The following is an 18,138-nucleotide window of genomic DNA, read 5'->3' on the forward strand; positions in this document are numbered from 1 at the left end:
TCCAGACACTGTTTGATCCATCGAGACTGAATTAGAAAAGGCGTTGCCTACTGCACCAAAACCGGGGGCTGTTCAGAAAGGAGAGTGGTCAGAGGAAGAATTAGATCAGTTCTGTGAACGTTTTAAATTTCCAGCAGCTATTAGAAACGAGCTGGCACAAAAAGCCACCGTTGTTCATTTTTATAGATATTATTTCAATGGGATTTTACCTTCCGGATGCTCAGCAAATCAAGTGATTCTTCCTATGATTGCAAGCTTGCAATGTTCCAGAGAAGACGGGACAACCGACTTTTTCTTCCCAAACGCATGTTTTGCTAATCAAAGTTTTCTCAGCCTCCCTCAGGCAGAAGGAGCTGTTGACCTATCTGATATCAAAGATTATAAAGCAGTCGATTGGACCCCGGCTGAGGGACAAAATAAGGCAGACCAACGAGTCTTTGATTTATATTATGCTTTACAGGATACTGACACAAAAATGTTTCGAAAATCAGTGATTGATATTGTGAAAAATTGGAATACCTCAACTGCAAGGCAGTAGTGAGAAGTACAATTATTTCAGCGTTAAGAAGTTCGCACCAAACTTTTACAGACCAAGGTCTTTGTTTATTCACTTCCCGCAGCCACTGTGGATTTTCTATTGACCAATCATGCATATTATGACGATTGACTTGGCCACAGTTTGAAAATGTGGCTTCATCCATAAACAAAACTTTAGACAAAAACAGCTCATCACTCTGTAATTTCTGCAGACCCCATTCACAAAAATTTACACGGTTTTGAAACTCATTCCCATGTAATTCTAGTAGTGCTTATTAACGAACGAAAACTTTATTCTTAAAATGTACTCAGGTACAACGCATAACACTTATAGACGCTATCCTTTCTGTCGTCTATTGTTTGTCAGCCTATCTTCTTAAACCTAGAGAGACGTGCTCCTGTCGAGCGCGTACGAGCCGCGCCCGTCTGGTGGCGTTCTGTTCCTCTGCGCCTGATTGGTGGGCTTGTCCTATGCGCCACAGTCCCAATTGGTCCCAATGATCGATTATGTGTTTTCGCTAGCGTCCGATTGTTTACATCAGCGCTTCGATCGATTCGGAGTTGGCCCCAAAGGAGTCTCCTCCCTCCGATGCCTGCCTAGAGAAACATGGCAAAGAGGACCTCACCTACAAGGTAGAATATGCTTGTGTAATGTACGCACGGAAGGCATGGAGAGGGTAAGCGCTCGCGTGGTTATCCCACATTCTGGCTTCACTGAAAGAGGCGACAGTGTTGCCATATATTTAAATTGCAAGGGGTCACTTGGGGTCACTGTTTATACTCTAACTCTGTCAGCTAAACTTGCTCTAAGATAAGCTCTATCTAAACAAATATTACTAAATAGATTCTGCTGTTGCTGCTGTAGACTGTAGACCTGATGCGCAGACAGAAATGGGTAAATACGTGAATTTTTTATTTTATATGTGACACATGTCTTAAATGTCGTAAATGTCGTATGTCTAGAATAAAAATATCTTTAACGTATGTCTAACCTATAAAACGTTTTTCGTATAGGTTAGAAAGAAGTGTCAATTTATTAACAATTATAATTCTAATTAAAAACAATTAAATTAAATTCGGTAACATTGATGAAAAACGGTAATGGATGTTAAAAGGTTCCAGAAAATTGATACAGAATAATAAATAAAATTTTTTTAGATTGAAAATTATGTTAATAAAAAGTTTTTTTTTTATTTAGGACAAAGATTGATTAGTTATTTGAAAAAATTTTTTTTATGTAATATCCCTTTTAGCTTAATTGATGCAGAACATTTTAAAGCATTTATAAATGCACTGAATGATCAATATTAGCTTCCTACAAGGAAGGCACTGGCAACAACAATTTTTGATACACAATATGATGAACTTGTTAATTCTACAAGGTAAGATGAACCACAAGATGGAGTATTACTAATTGATTGGTGGAAAAATTCACCAGTTTATAATAAAACTGTTGTGGCCATGGCTAATGTTACATCTTACAAGTGGCCAAAAACCTTTCTTAAACTCTTTGAATTTTAGTACAATAAGAGAAACTGGAGAGGTTCTGAGTGAAGGTGTAAAATAATTAATTTCATTACTACTGATAGCTTTACATTTATTGATATTAATATTCTTTTCATAAACGTTTTTAGTCTCATCTGTACACATGGTACTGCAAGTTATCATACTTACATCAGATGTATTGTTATTAATCTTATCATAAACATATTTATTTATTTGATTGAGAAATTTTAATTTTTCTTATTGCAGACTCATTTATGCATTCTAATCTCTTCACAGCTGTATTTCTAATATCACAGTTGCACACTGCAAAATACTACATTCTTGCCTTTTTTATTCTTTCTCCCACTGAACCCCAAAGGTTCATATTGATTATGTTCTTTTCTACCACCTATTTTTTGGCACTCACAAATAATTTATATACCTGTATAATAAAAGTTAATTTAAGGTTATATTTCGTGTTTACTATTACACTTACATACATTTTTAACATTACATACGAAAAGGAGGTATGTATTGTTTTTACTTATTTTTAAAAGGGTTTTCTACTTTAATTTGTTTAAACGTTGAAATAATTAATATTTCTATTTATGACATATACGTAAGATTTGCTCTGTTTCTGACGTTAATCTATTGTTACATTATACTGCAGACCTGCTGTGTTTCTGCTGCGAATCGACTACAGACAATGTCAGACAGCCATGACGGCAGTTGACAGTCAGACTGCTGCGACAGATGTACATGAATTTGACATACTGCTTGATGGCCTGATCTTCCATTTCCATATCAGATGCGTGCACCTGACGTCAGTTTGTTCATAGGGGAAGTTACATACATATTTAGTATCATATGATTTTCTATTCTACGTATTAATGAACGTACTTTTTTTATATATCTTTGAACTTATTCTTTCATATTGTAACATACGAGAACTTTGTAATTGGTAGTATAAAATAGCGTCTGCTTCTGATATTAGCGATAACTTCACGCTGACACAAATAATAACCAATATTAACGACGCGTACCAACTGTCGGAGTCGTTTGTTGGTTTTCATTATTTTTAAAGTTTTTGTAATGCTGTTGAAATACAATCTTCCAGGATAAATTGTAACGCGTGTGAATTTATCTCCTAACTTTATTGTAAATCGTAGTTTGTGTTTCGCAGAACTTCAATTTCCACCTCAATGTACCAAGCTCTTTGTGAACGATACAACGAGTTCATATTAATCTGAAGTGAGTGGAATTGTCATTTAAGTACTGTGCGCGCGTTAGATTTAGAAACAGGAGAACAGAATATCAGTAATCGATGAAAAGTAACAAGTGGGTAGAGAAATACTAAAAGAGAACGACAGAGATAAATTAGAGAAAAATGCGTTGCTACTGATAAGTGCGTGTGCGTGTGCGTGTGCGTGCGACTCCATGACTTTTGTGTCTGCTGAACACTGCTGAACAAGACAGTGGATCACATAGCTGTCATATTCATAATGGATTTTAAATAAACATTGACGGTAGAAAGTGTTTAGTGCCAATATTCTAGCATATATACAGTCGCGTTGGAATTGGTGTATGCTGAAGTTTATTATTTTATTAAACAGGAATATTTACAATAAAATTGATGACCGTCTATATACATATATACATACACCATTCACATATTTACTAATTCTGTACAATTATTCTAATGTAAGAAATTAAATCTTTTTAGATGTATGAGTATCTGACATAAAGTTGGCACTATATTGTGATTATACATTCATCAATAACATATCATTTATAATTGTAATCTAAAAATTTAACAATATGTGTGGTTAAATCTTACTATATGTATGGAATCTTAAGATTACAATTAGAAATTAATAACACTTTCAAAAATCTTGGGCATATATTTTAACGCATTCATAATTTTCCTAATGCATTAATTTATTCAACTACATAATTAAATATTCTTGTGTACTATAATTTTAAATTAAAGAAATAGAATAACAGAAAATTGATGTTATATTAACTTCTAAAAAATATTATTTCTTTAGAATATTTATGTAAAACAATATGAAGTCACTCATTAAGATGTTAATACAACAATTTTAAAAGTACAAACTTTCACTATATGTATGAAATTTCATCAATATAATACGTATTTATTTACAGATGACAGAAAATGCTTTTTAACCTACTTAACAACAGTAAATGTGTACATTTATTCTTTTGCTTTTTGGTAAATTGAACAATTATTTCTTTTTTTGTATTGCTCATTCACTTTACATTTGTTAATATATTCTTTCACGTTATAAAGATTTTAACTTTTCTGATTCACTAGACTCAAATTCTTATATTTCACCAAGAAAGTCTATACATTTAATAGAATGTATGGGATTAAAATTAATTTATAAAACTGCATTGAGTTGTCCTTTAGATTTAAATGAAGCAAACATTCTTAAACTTTGATCGTGCACGTCACGTAAATACCGACTGATTGCGACTGATACCGACACGACTGGGACATATGGTGCGCACGCGCCTGTGCACACATATACAAGTATCTAAGGTTTCTCATGTATTTGTAGGATCTATGAAAAAAGATTCACGTGGGGGACCTGTTTAGTATTCGGAACTTGGATTTCGTCTGTGCAAACCGTGCAAATCAAAGGTGTTATATACAGCGCTATCAAGCCCTACTGTTCTCTCTTATTTTTCGGGGTCCTTCCTCAGGCTGGATTCGACCATAGGAGGCGCTCAATAATCAGTACGAAGAAGAGCGTACAAGTGAAACGATGTTGTAACTAACGGCCAAAATGGAAGAGCAAAGCGTTCACAGCAGTATCAGTGATATAAATAGTGAAGAGGCAGTTAGAAGTGAACGTAAGTTCGTCAGCATTGTCACTTGTAATATTACACTTGCGGGTTGATGTTCGTTATTAGTTGATACGTACAAGTTAGCCAGCGGAACGAACTAACCCTACCTTACTCTATCAAAACTCACGCGATACTACTCGTGTCCTTATATCTGTCATCTATCCTCAGTCACGTATAAATTAAGGTATAATATTCGTTAACTTCACCATATATTCTCGTATTATGATTTGAACTTTACGCGGGAGGAATGTCAACGGTTTCTTATAAATACGGCCTTGACTTATTCTCCAAAATTACATTTATAAGCGTTTTTGAAGTCCACTGTATTCGTATTTCGTGTTTACATTATCTTTAACCTTTATTTTAGTATCATTTAAATATATATATTTTTCATAAAATATAATGAGTATCTGTGTAATTTTTATAAGAAATTGTTGAGCGCATTAACTTTCAGTATCAATTAATCATCAACTAATGATTAAATGTAAAATGTCACATTACATACTTAGAGCTAATATATCTTTGTTTTGTTTTGGCTTAGTCATTATTTATGAGGTATTTAAATGGAAAAGTAGAAGGTACAAAGGGCTCTTTGATATCTATTATGTGAAGTGAGATTAGGTATGTAGGAATAGGTATTTACTGGAGCCTTTGTTGGTGAGTAGGAACGGATTTTGTTTAGTGTCATTCTAAAATTAGGCCCTTCTAATTATGACAAAATGTTATTTGTACTTTTATAAAATATATTTATACTATTGTAAAGAATATTATTTATACTGTTATAAAATTTAGCTGATGATTCCTTTATTTATGAGGAATGAGTTAAGTACACACATTTTAAAGTATTGTTCTTCATGAAAATGTTTAAAAAACATGATTTAAACATGCCTTCACGAGCAAACTCTTCTCTTGCTAGGAGAAAAAGTGGCGAAGGGGAAGGGCCTCCCATCATTTGATAAATTTATTTTAAGTACTGAGATAAATGTTAAATCTAACATTAATTTAACATAAATTTCAGTAATTGCTGATACCAAGTAATAGGAGGCTCTTACACCTGCATTGCTTTTTCCCGTAGAGGAAGCCGAGTTTGCTTGTCGGTGTACCTATTAATAAAATAACTTACTGTATTTAATAAGGGAAACGCCTAGTTACTAATTAATTATTGTTAATATTTTAGCTGTGATTATTCCACGTAAAAAGAGAATATGCTTAATTGGTGCAGCTGGGAATGATCCTGCACTTGGTGCTACTGCACAGCAGTTTAGCGTACCTGTCCTTAAATCAGAAACTGGTTTAGAATATATAGAAGATACAACATATTGTACTTACTTTATATTAAAGCAGTTTGAGGGACCTGAATATGATGTTCTTCATAAAAGTGCTCATAGGTTTGTTACAATTTGTTTTATATAGCTCCTCAATTATTATAGAGTGGTCAGAAGAATCTAACTTCTGGTTGATTTAATGTAATAAATTATAGAATATTGGGACCGACGGCTCTTCTGCAGTTAGCAGAAAGAAAGGACTCACTACCTAGTATTAGCAGACCAATGTATACACAAGCTATGGTAGGCACAGTAGTAGTATTTACCGGATTTAGGAAAAAGGAAGAACTGGTTAGTGTTAAATTATTGCTTTACATTTAGTACAGTAGAAAATGAATCGTTGTATGAATCACTTTCTTGATGTTAATCTTACCTTGGTAGACCAAATTGATCAACATGATTCATAATATGGGTGGAAGTATTAGAAAAGAAATGGGTGCAAAAGTGACGCATCTCATTGCTAATTGTTGCGGTGGAGATAAGTACAGATATGCTGTGACCTTTCGTGTGCCAATAATGTCAATGGATTGGGTGACAGCTTTATGGAATGCCAAAGACGATATTTCCAATTATGGAAATAATGAAGAACTGGTAATAGAGTACTTTTCTTCATAATAATTATAATGTTCTTGCTAATTCCATATAAGTACATAATGAAAATAAAAATTGAGGATATATCCAGCAAACGTGTTCTGAACTTCAAAATTCTATTATTATATTGTAAAAGATATTTTGTTACATAGATCACAACTTATAAGCTGAAGCCATTTTTTGGTGCAAAAGTATGTTTCTTTGGTTTCCCTGAAGAAGAGAAACGTCACATGTGTGAAGTTTTACAACAACAAGGTGGTAAATCGACAGAAATTGATGATCCAAATTGTACGCATGTGGTAAGTTTAGAAAAAACCATTTCACGTCTATCATGTTTTATAGTCTGCAACACAAGCATCGTACACATAAACATTTTATATACAAAAACTTAATAAATTCTTTAGGTAACAGATGTAAAAAGTCGTGAATACAAGAAATGCAACGATACTTTTGACATGCTACCATTCGCTAAAGATCCTAATTATATTCCATTCCATTACATACAAGCAAAACCATTTTCTTTTACTTTCTACAATCCATACACAAACACTATTCCTAACCCAAACAAAATGAATTCATCACAGACCTGTAATATTAGTCACATGAATATACCAAAAAAATTAAATACCAGATATTTATCACATTGGTTGTGTTCTTCTGTGCCACAATACTTAGAGTACAAAAGAAACAAATTTAATTACTCTATCGCAGATGATATTAGTCAGGACTCAGCTATTTGTATGGATGATAATTTGTACGATTATCCGAATTTACCAGATGATTCTTACATTTCTGAATTCTCTATACCACAAACTGATTCAGGCATTGATATGCTCACAACAAGGCATCCATATAACATAATAAAAACAAATAGCTCAAGAGAATTAGGACAAACTAATTTCCCTATAACTTCTACTATGTCAAATAATATGTCTGATTTATCAAATGAAAATACGGTCAATGAAAATATGATGTATGCTCAATCAAGGTCATATAATTTCAAGTCTTCTACATTGTCTAAAAAAAGAATTACTCCACATACAAACAAACAATCTTTTGATAGTGAAGCACATTTGTTGAAACCTTGTAAAAATACACATTGTACTCAGAATTCTTTCTTTTTTAATAGGAAAATTATAACTCCCAGGCGATACATTAAGTGGCGAAGAGTGAAGTCTTGCATTGCAATTCATAAAATTAATTCCCCAGACAAATTTAAATTTAAAAAAATTTATTCTCATCCTAATTTATTAAGGAGATATGACTCTGAGCTTAACGATTCTCTCTTACGCAATACTCTTATACCTGTGACAAAAAGTAGAAGTTTCTTGAGTACATGTAAATTGAATTCATCCATTTCGTCAAAGCTGAGTTACATAAATTTCTCTCCAATGTTTAAGCAATACAAACTTGTTAGTCCATCTCATAAAATTTCAGAAAATCATAAACAAAAGTATACTCTTTTACCCAGTCCTCTTCCTGTACCTGCTAAGGTAGCGAAGTTATCAAATACTGAATGTTGTTCAAGAAGTACTTTTACATCATGTGGGAAAGATTCGAGTCTTATTTCTAAAACTTGCACTTCGAAAGATGATTATGTGACACAGGAGAAACTGGAGGACAGACAATTATTCTCGGTACCTTTACTTTATTAATGGGTATTATAGGTTGTGGAAACTCAAATTAATTTGTTGTTTAATTAGTTAATTGTTAAATTGCATATAAAGAGATCATAAAACTTAAGTTGTAGAGTGGGAGTATCAGGTTATTACATGGAAATGTAGAAACAAAATGTTTATTTTTAAGTGTAATTGTTATGTGAAGGTTATATATCATCATGTCTTTGTGATATTATCTTTGTGTTGTACCAAATTGTATATCTGTAGATATACCATTGGATACTTGTATGCATACTACCTGATTATTCATGAATGTTAACACTTTACCTTTATAAATATATATTGTGCCCCTGTAGTTTTTTAATCGTATTAGCATAAAAGAAACTAAGAAATTTCTGTGTTTACTGTATGTATCACTCTGAAAAATTTTAATTACTATGAAATTATAAGTTATTGTTATTTTAGGTTGTGGATGAATCAAATGTAAATGCGTTGCCAGATTTAGCTTCTGTTAGAGCTCACATTGTGAAAGCTGAATGGTTTTGGACATCTGTGCAAAATGAAGGTGCAGCTGATGAAAAGGAGTATTTATTTGAAGATGTAAGTTTATTAAGATTATTACATAAATTTAGCGTTTAATAGTTTATTTTATTATTTGGTCCAGTATTTGGAATCTGTTCTATCGCCTGCAATATCTGCTAGACGTGATAGTCAACCAACAACGACTCCGAGTACAGCATCTACAAGACGAAAACGTAAACGTTTGGCAGAAACTTTATCTAGTCTGGTTCAAAATGGTACCGATTCACCAGCTCTGCATAAAAGGCGATCCAGCATCAGTGATGCAGGACTTTTGAGTGTTAGTGGAAGTTTTCTTGACTGCACAGCAAGCCCAGATAAGCCATTACTTGATGGTTAGTTATTTAGTGTTAAGATACGATTATAATTTCTTATATTTTACTTCTTTTTGAAAGTCTGTCGCTTCTTGTATATCATTCCTTATAATCAGTAGTTGTCACGCATAAACTGATACATGATAACCGTTTCAATCTTTTTAACTATCCAATTACATCTTCCCTTCCTGCGTGGTTCATTTGTTTTGTTTGATAAAGTGGTATATTCTGTGTATTTACTTTGTTTAATATTATCACACTAACACCATACATAATCCAAATTTTTCAATTTAATATTGCTAACAATTAGTAAACGCTTATATGAACCATATGAAGGGGAAGATAATAAAAAATCGAATTATTGATAACTATCAGATATTCCAGAAGTGGAAGCTGTTAATGTGGACAGCTCTAGGAAAAATTTGTCACCGCGTCATCAAGTTTTCTTAGAATTAGTACAAACAGAGTCAAATTATGTTGGCATTCTCAGTACAATTATGACAGTAAGTATATACCTTTGTCGTATTTTATATTGGATCAAAAACTGAATTGATACATTTGTTTCTTTCTAGTTGTTTAAGTCACCATTAGAAGATCTCATAGATACAAGCGGCGAGTTATTAAATGGTACTGAAGCTAAAATTATATTTGGTAATTTTCCACCCATTTATGAAGTCCATAAAAAAATGTTAGAAGAATTAAGGTATAGTGCAACACACTGGATGGAGGACATTAGTATAGGCAATATATTTTTGAAGTTTGCACCTGACCTAGTCAAGGCATATCCACCGTATGTCAACTTCTTCGAAAATACAAAAGAAATGCTCGACCAGTGTGATCAAAATAAACCTCGATTTCATGCCTTTCTGAAAATTTGCCAGACAAAACCCGAATGTGGTCGACAAAGCTTAAAGGAGTTACTGATTAAACCAGTACAACGGTTACCCAGTATTAGTTTATTATTAAATGGTAAGGGATTTAATTATCATTATACATTAATTATAATGATAATCAATTGCAATCATACTTTAGATACATATTTAAATATAAATAAATAAATATATATATGTATTATGTTTTATGTATTATATATTATGTATTATATATTATGTATTATATATTATAGATATCCTTAAACACACAAGTAAAAATAATCCAGATCATAGCGCACTGGAGTTATCAATTAGCAGTATTAAGGAAGTCATGACGTACATAAACGAAGATAAAAGAAAAACCGAGGGTCAATTAGTTATGTTTGACATTTTCAATGAGATTGATAACTGTCCGCCGCATTTAGTTTCTTCGCATCGGTCATTTATTGGTAAATGTGATGTGATGGAACTCAGTGAAGGTTTAAGTGGACGTGGTGATCATTTAGTTTTGTTCCTGTTTACCGATACACTCGAAATATGTAAGAAAAGATCAAAGGCCTTCAATTCGTTAAAAAGTCCCAATACAGCAAATGGATTGCATACAACAAAATTAAGTCAAGGGAAACCATATAAACATATTAAAATGTTATCACTTAGTACGATAAAAAAGGTTGTGGATATACGAGAAACTGACGGTATGTTAGTAACACACTGTATCATTGAACAATTTCATTTGAAAATCTTAGCTTCTTTTCTCTAATTACTTTATTGGAATACACTTTTTTTGTAGTCTTAATTAAATTTTGGTAATTCGTTTTTAGAAATAATGAACATGCAGTATGTGAAATTTAATATTGACTGGATCATTTGAAAAGTTCTTGAAATGAAGTATAGATGATATCAGTAGTTCCGAGAGTTTTAGTCCATCGAAGGTTTTATGTTGTATACAGCTGCTTGAACAAAAAGTGCTTTCATGACCTGTGCCGCATCTCCTGACAATTAATGAGAAGCGAATTCGAATGTAAGTTTCGCAAGTGTGTATAGAACGTTGGTCGGTAAAATTGGCATACCCATTGGTTCAAGTGCATTGATTTTAAAGAGAATAATATTGAAATATAGAAATGTTTTAAAAACAATATGAGTTGTCTTCCCATTCCACTCTGAAAACTTTTCAAATGACCCACGTATTTTTAAATATTACTTTGTTTAAAGATAACATGTAAGAAAGAATGTGCGTTGTTCATAAATTACACATCGATTGTACAGTTCAAGTATTATTCACTTATATACTTGTAGAATGTCATAAAGTATTCGCTCTAATGGTAAGAAGTAATCAAGAGTTGAAAGAGAAGCTGTTTTCATTTACAATTACGGATGAAGAAGTAAATAAAACGAATTATTTACGGACTTTGTGTAGGCAAATGGCTAATACAGTATGTAAAGCTGATGCGGTAAGTTTGAAATTTATTTCTATACATACTTTAACCTTAGTAAATCTGTTACCAATACTCATATTATTCAGTTACAAAACTTGTTAGTCACAACAGTTTTGTCCTTTTCAATTTTTAGGATACGTTCCTGATAAGTCTTGATTCGCATCAACTTGAAATTGACACAAGTGATGTAGCATTAGGAACTTTAAGTAAAGCATTTAAGTAAGTAGTCAGAATTAAACTTGAAATCGCTGTACATTATTAATTTTTTAAGTAAGTCTGTTTCTTACGCAACTGTAAGTATGTGTTTTTACACATTGTATGTAATCGTTATAAAAAAGAATTATAAAACTAGGCATTAATATAATATATAAAAAACTAATTCAAGAGCTGAAAGTTTTTATTACAAACTTAAATATAATTTATTTTCAAATAAGCTTAAGTTTTGTCAAATAAGCTTATTTTTGGAACGTTGAATTTTATTATGTATTCTAAAGAAAATATTTACAGTTTTGTAGGACTAGTAATTCTACTCTAATACGGGTCATCACTTAAGTTTCACACGTGGATTTTAAAGAATTTGTCTATGAAATAGTTCCTTATTAGCAAAAGGATCAGAAAACTGATAAAGTTACAAAACATCATTCACGAGACTTATCTCGTATCTGTTATCAGAGAACGAATAATCAAGAAAACTAATGTCCAGATTATTACTGAATTTTACAATTTCTTGTGTAGTATGTTCCTTAAGTTTCTGTCTTGTATGAAAAGAGGTTTTACTGGAACAGTTCCAATTTGTATTAGAAGATAAAAATTGAAAGTTTCGACGAATCCATATGACTCATATCAGTTTGTTTATAGTAACAATTCTGAATTTACTTTATTAAAAAATTATAGAAAATTAATAAGTTTCCATGTATTTTTTTAAATAAGTTGACATTGTGAAAAACATTATAGTATGACATTTATCACTGAATACGATTTAAAAAAAAAATTTATGTCGAAAAAAATGTTTAGAAAAATATATTTTTCATCTTTAATTTTTAGGATTATTTTTACCTCTTAGGTATGAACAGTTATAGATGAAAAAAATGTTTGTCAAAGATTTTTCAAACAATTACCTCATAAACAAATTTCAGCGAAGTCAGCTTCTTATGACACATTATGTGATGGTCTTTGTTAAGCAAGCTTAGCTTAGAATATGCCTTTCTGTATTATTACTAAATTTGATTAAGTTGTATGTTCTTTAGTTATATATTTTTTCCGGATTGCATATGTTACTGTGACTCAAGTTAATATGTTATTCCGTCAATTTCCTACGTTTTTTTATTGACTCTGATGGAGTTAAGTCGAGCACAAACATAGGAAGGAACTACTGCATGTGCTAACTACTAATTCAATATAAAAATTGTCTTACCAATAGAATAATAATATTTGGCTAATAAATATAAATTCAAATATGAATCTATTTAGGCACTTTTTATTGATAGTTGACATATAATGTTCGATTTCATTAAAATAATTCGAATAATATTGCAACTAGATTTAGTTAAAATGAAGTTCTATTTAAATTCTATGTTGTTGGGAGAATTTAACCAAGCTACTGGAAAAATTTTGTAAAAATATAAAAAAGTAAGAAAATTTTTATGTTACATTAGTATATGATGCATAGTGTGCTTTCAATTACTGCGAAACATGAGATGAGTTTCATATAGTGTTATATCCTACATCTTACTACACAATTAGATGGCTTTCCATTTCAATTTTTAGACATGTTTTTTCTAAAAAGAGATTAATATCTTTTAAATTAAACATTATTTTTTAATTAATAATAAACTCAACTTTATAAAGTAGTTTTATTGATTGCATTAATGTTTATTTTAGTAGCATTTACAAAAAGAAATGTATTTCTTTAAAAAATCATGTAGAATGTAGAAGAAACAGGCCACTGAGCTGTTATTGACTTCATTCATTATATAAAACTTGGCAGCCCCTAAGTATAGCATATCTAATCGGGCAAAAGTGTATTTATACATAGAATGTATTTAAAATTAAGTTATTGCACTTTTAATTTAGATATCACATGTCCTTGTAAGACATTGCTAGATATATATTAATTCGAACATAAATTTTTATAAGCAATGCGCACAGTTATGAATGGAAGAATTATTAGGTGCTCTAAATTGTTTTTCTCCTGTATTGCATGTTAACAAAAAATAATGGGGCGACGACTCGTTTGGTTGCAGGAGCCTATTTCATAATTTTTACCTGGAGTATATGGACCCGTATGTGTTCCTACTCAATAGCATGTGTGAAACCACATTACATGTCCCACTACCGTCAGTTTTCGCACCAGGCTGATTATCTTTTTTTTACTCGCTTTGGTCCTTTGTTCCTTGCTTGTTTCAATAAATCAGTTACTTTTTTAAAAATGTAGAATTACGTATTAAATAGTTTGGCGAAAATAGTGTGACCAGTTCAAGCGTAATATTGGTAATACCAACATGTGATAGATTATTAACATTAATTGATGAAAATATTTAATATACATTTTACCAAGACACCAGCACAACTTACAAATTTGCATAACTAATATATTTTCATTACTTGTGTTTCTGTTTTATAGACAATATATTTTGTATCTACAAATCTCCTTTTTTAGTTCAGTCCTATTTATACGTTTACAATGTTGATTGATACTTGTAGGATAAATCTTTCTGATAGTACAGCATGAAAATATTTCATAAACTATGACTTGGCTTTTGCATGTACATTACAGTTAACAATTATATCATAATATTTACTTGAACTGGTTTGTTAAGGTTTGGGGTTTTTCCTTTATTTTACATTTGCTAATTTCTTTTATTATTAGGAAGTTTATTTCTCTCTGCTTGGTATATATGTACTTTAAATATTTCCTTGAGAAGAATTATATTTTAATATGTATGCAATTATTTCGAAATTTCAGAGGGAAATAAAGTTTCAGTATTGCTTTAATTTTTTCCTTAGTCATTAAATTTAAATAAATTTGTAACGAATACTTTTCTTCAGGTTTGCATCTAGAACAAGGATGAAAGTCGGCAGAGCGTTTAGCTTTAACAAAACTCCAAGCAAACTGAAAAGAGCAATGTCAACAATGATGTCACCATTCGGATCAACCAATAGCCTTACACCAGCAAGTCAACAACTTGCACAGATGCGACTTGCTAGTTGCAACAATATTAACGTTAGTTGATTGTTTATTATCGCATGTATTTTACTTTGCTTATGTTTTCTTTTAATTTCTCCTTGTTTACTTTCGTTTCACGACAGGAGATTGTTATCTCTTCAGTATTACTGTTTTAAATTAATTTCTCTATATCACTTTCATTTAAAATAATTAAAATTGCAATTGTCTATAGTTATATTAAAATGCTTGCTGCTTTTTTGTAGAATCCACTTAAATGCATGACTGCAAAACCATTTGTGTTTGTATTTAATATTATTTCCTTTTTATATAGATCTTGTCCAAGCAATATTATATAAATATCTGATATTGTATGCTTGCATACTTTCTAACATTCAAATGAATTAACACATTTCTTCTTTTGGTCATATAAAAACATCATGCAATGCTTTGAAACATTAATTTGTTGTGTACATACATATACATTATAATATATTATTCTTTCATGTTCATTTTAATACATTACTGAAATTTGTTATTTCGTGAGTTACATTGATTTATCCATAGTGTGTCTTTTTTTTTTTACCATATTTGTTCCGGTACCAAATTAATGGTAAAATTAATGTTTATGATGATACAATATTAATGAATAAGTTTTTATTCTCTACCACGTAAGTATACTGTAGCGCGTTATCTTATCGAATGAGTACTTATTTAATTATTTAGTGCGAATGATTCAAGGATACATCCTTTTAACGTCTTCTCTCGTGAACGGCAGTAGAGAGGAGGGCTAATAGAGTCCTACTTTTCATCAAATAAAATTCGTTTTAGGAATGTGACGTCACGCAGTGTTTCGACTGGATCAAAATACTTCGCGTCACAAATTAGATACAGAATTTTATATTTATCTTGTTAATGAATAAAGCTTATATCTTTAGAATGGATTCTACAAATGTTGGAAATGTATATTTTTACAAAATTAACATTTCTCTTATAGAGGCATTTATACCGACAGATCTTTTCGTTTTCCTTTTTTTTTAATTTTTGGTATGGCTTGTAGCTAAAAGCTGAATTCGGCTGGATCCAATTTTGTTGTTTTCTTATTTCCTTTTTTTGTAAAATATATTTGCACTGAGAAAAACGATGTGTACAAGCATTTTTTTTCATTACACCTACATTACTGCATGAGTTTTTAATTATTTTTCTTGTTTGTTTTTAACATAATCACATTTTAGTATTAAGTAAATGTTACTTGTGTGTTACAATTGTTTTGTTTTGTATAAGTGTGTGGTTTTCAATTGTTTCCGGTATTTTTCCAAAATTGTGTGCATATGATAGTAGCATAAATAGATATTCCTGTATCTTTCCAGGAGCTGGGTAATGGTGGTTCAGGCTCGCCATCTAGAGATGATGTTCTAGTAGCACCCATGTCGGTTCAGCCGACACGAAAGGCCAAATGCAGTTCCCTCAGTATGGCTTCGTTAAGAAGGTTGTAATTAGTATGTCAAAAGCAATTCAATTTTTCTTTCGCTACTATTACATAACCATATTTGGTCATCTTGCCCATTGTTAATGTGCCTTAACTTCTTTCATTTTGTGTTTATTCTTCTAAAACACAACAATTAAGAGGTCCATATACGTAAATATTTTTTGCATGTTGATATAGATATGTCAATGTGTAGATGCAGAAAATCATTTAACTTTGACAAATTATATAGACTGGATTGAAATTTCCAGTTAAATGTGCATTTAAAGCAATGTAAAGTTATTAGTAAATAGAATGTAAATGTGTTGCAGAAGTTTATTACTTCATTTTGGAAGACTTGAATGAAGATGTATGAATAATGTGTTGTAATTTATGTTATGGATTAAAATACTCATACTATCCAGGGAAAACCTGCTGTAACACGTCATGAAATATGCATAATTTGCATATGCAGTATTCACAGTTATTTACTTTTCATTATATGTAGTGGTTTTTGCTGGTATCAATGTTATGTGTATATCCATTTTGGTGAAAAAATTCATTTATATCATTGTTTGTAATTCATATTGTATCAATAGTTTACAATCGTTTTTTTCTGAGATTAAGGTTATTCACAAGTACCTAATATCATAGAAACAATACTAATAATGGTGCCTATTTAGTGTTTATAGTATTAATTAGGATGTCTTAATAACAACTAATTTAATGAGTAGCTTAACTAACGTGTATTTATTTAATTATATTAGGTTTTACCTTGTGCATTTTCATATAGTGACAAATTATAGAACATTCTTGCTTGCTATAGTTTTTTTTATGTAACGCAGTGCGATGTTTCTATTTATCATTTGCTGTCAGTACTTGTTTCATATATAAATTTCTTCACCAACTCGTTATATCTTATTTGGTAATCTTACTTAGTAGCTTCTGAATACTATGCAAAGTATGAAATTAGTTGAAATACATTTAATGTTTGTTCATAATAAGAGTTGGTGTAGTTGTCTGTATTCTATGTTTCCATAGTCTTTTTGACATTACTTTGTTTATCCTCCAGAAATTGTTCAGAGGAAGTCATGAAGGACAAATCCGATCTTTGAAGTACAGAGCATGAATAATGCGCAACTTTTTCTTTGACACCATTGAATTGTTTGTGTGAAAAAGTAGAGAGACTTCGAAAAATGATGGGAAGCTAATACGATGGGATTTTTATAATATGATAAAAGTGTTGGTCTTCGATATCCACGAAACTGTAAAACATCTGTGCAAAGGGCAGACAAAAGATAAAAAATATCTGCAAATTTCTATAAAAGAATTAAAATTTTCTACTTGCCTTGTGCTAACAGAACCACGTGTCTTTTATATGGAAAATGTACATTGCCAGTTATTCTTTAAGAAGCTACAGTTATATATATTAACGATGTACTGTATATAATACCGTATCAGTCGTTAAGTTTTGTATGTAATATTCAGATGATTCAAGCTCTTGTCTCAGGGAGTCGAATGGAATTGGATTTACAATAAGGGAAAGAATATTACATTTCCAGTGCCGTAATACACTCGCCTTTTATAAAAAGTGAAAGTTTGAATATACATTTTTGTGCCATTTTATGTCATTGCATAAGACTAAGGTACACTTAGAATTTATTGTGCCTGAAGATAATTCATGGTTTTGTGAAGTGAAAGAATGAAATGTCTAAGGTTAAGTTATTAAATTAACATTAATCATATATTTATTATTTAAACTTTGTAATATCCGTTATGTTTAATACCAATGCAGTTTTAATTCAGTAATGTAAACTGACTAGAAAATTGACTGTAGCTGCAGCCTCTTTATTATACTTATATTATTGAAAGTAATTCTAC

At 31.0% G+C, this 18,138-nt stretch overlaps 1 protein-coding gene across 1 annotated transcript; it reads left to right on the top strand.

The window, feature by feature from the left end:
* The first annotated feature begins 3,101 nt into the window (after positions 1-3,101).
* On the top strand, positions 3,102-17,513 carry LOC107194689 (protein ECT2). Its single transcript, XM_015584349.1, has 17 exons — positions 3,102-3,273; positions 4,605-4,899; positions 6,071-6,281; positions 6,374-6,509; positions 6,600-6,809; positions 6,962-7,108; positions 8,894-9,028; positions 9,093-9,342; positions 9,697-9,824; positions 9,894-10,290; positions 10,448-10,888; positions 11,490-11,644; positions 11,763-11,848; positions 13,873-13,965; positions 14,678-14,852; positions 16,163-16,281; positions 17,330-17,513. The coding sequence occupies exons 2-17, from the start codon at positions 4,833-4,835 to the stop codon at positions 17,370-17,372; spliced, it is 2,793 nt and encodes a 930-aa protein (XP_015439835.1). The 5' UTR covers positions 3,102-3,273; positions 4,605-4,832; the 3' UTR covers positions 17,373-17,513.
* Positions 17,514-18,138: the final 625 nt, after the last annotated feature.

This window comes from Dufourea novaeangliae, unplaced genomic scaffold (assembly GCF_001272555.1).
Source record: "Dufourea novaeangliae isolate 0120121106 unplaced genomic scaffold, ASM127255v1 scaffold8, whole genome shotgun sequence".
NCBI classification, from domain to species: domain Eukaryota; kingdom Metazoa; phylum Arthropoda; class Insecta; order Hymenoptera; family Halictidae; genus Dufourea; species Dufourea novaeangliae.

Coding starts and splice junctions, on each gene's coding strand:
- LOC107194689 (XM_015584349.1), top strand. CDS start 4,833: ATGGAAGAGCAAAGCGTTCACAGCAGTATCAGTGATATAAATAGTGAA. Junction 6,510..6,599: donor TTAGGAAAAAGGAAGAACTG/GTTAGTGTTAAA, acceptor TTACCTTGGTAG/ACCAAATTGATCAACATGAT. Junction 11,849..13,872: donor ACTTTAAGTAAAGCATTTAA/GTAAGTAGTCAG, acceptor GTTTGGTTGCAG/GAGCCTATTTCATAATTTTT.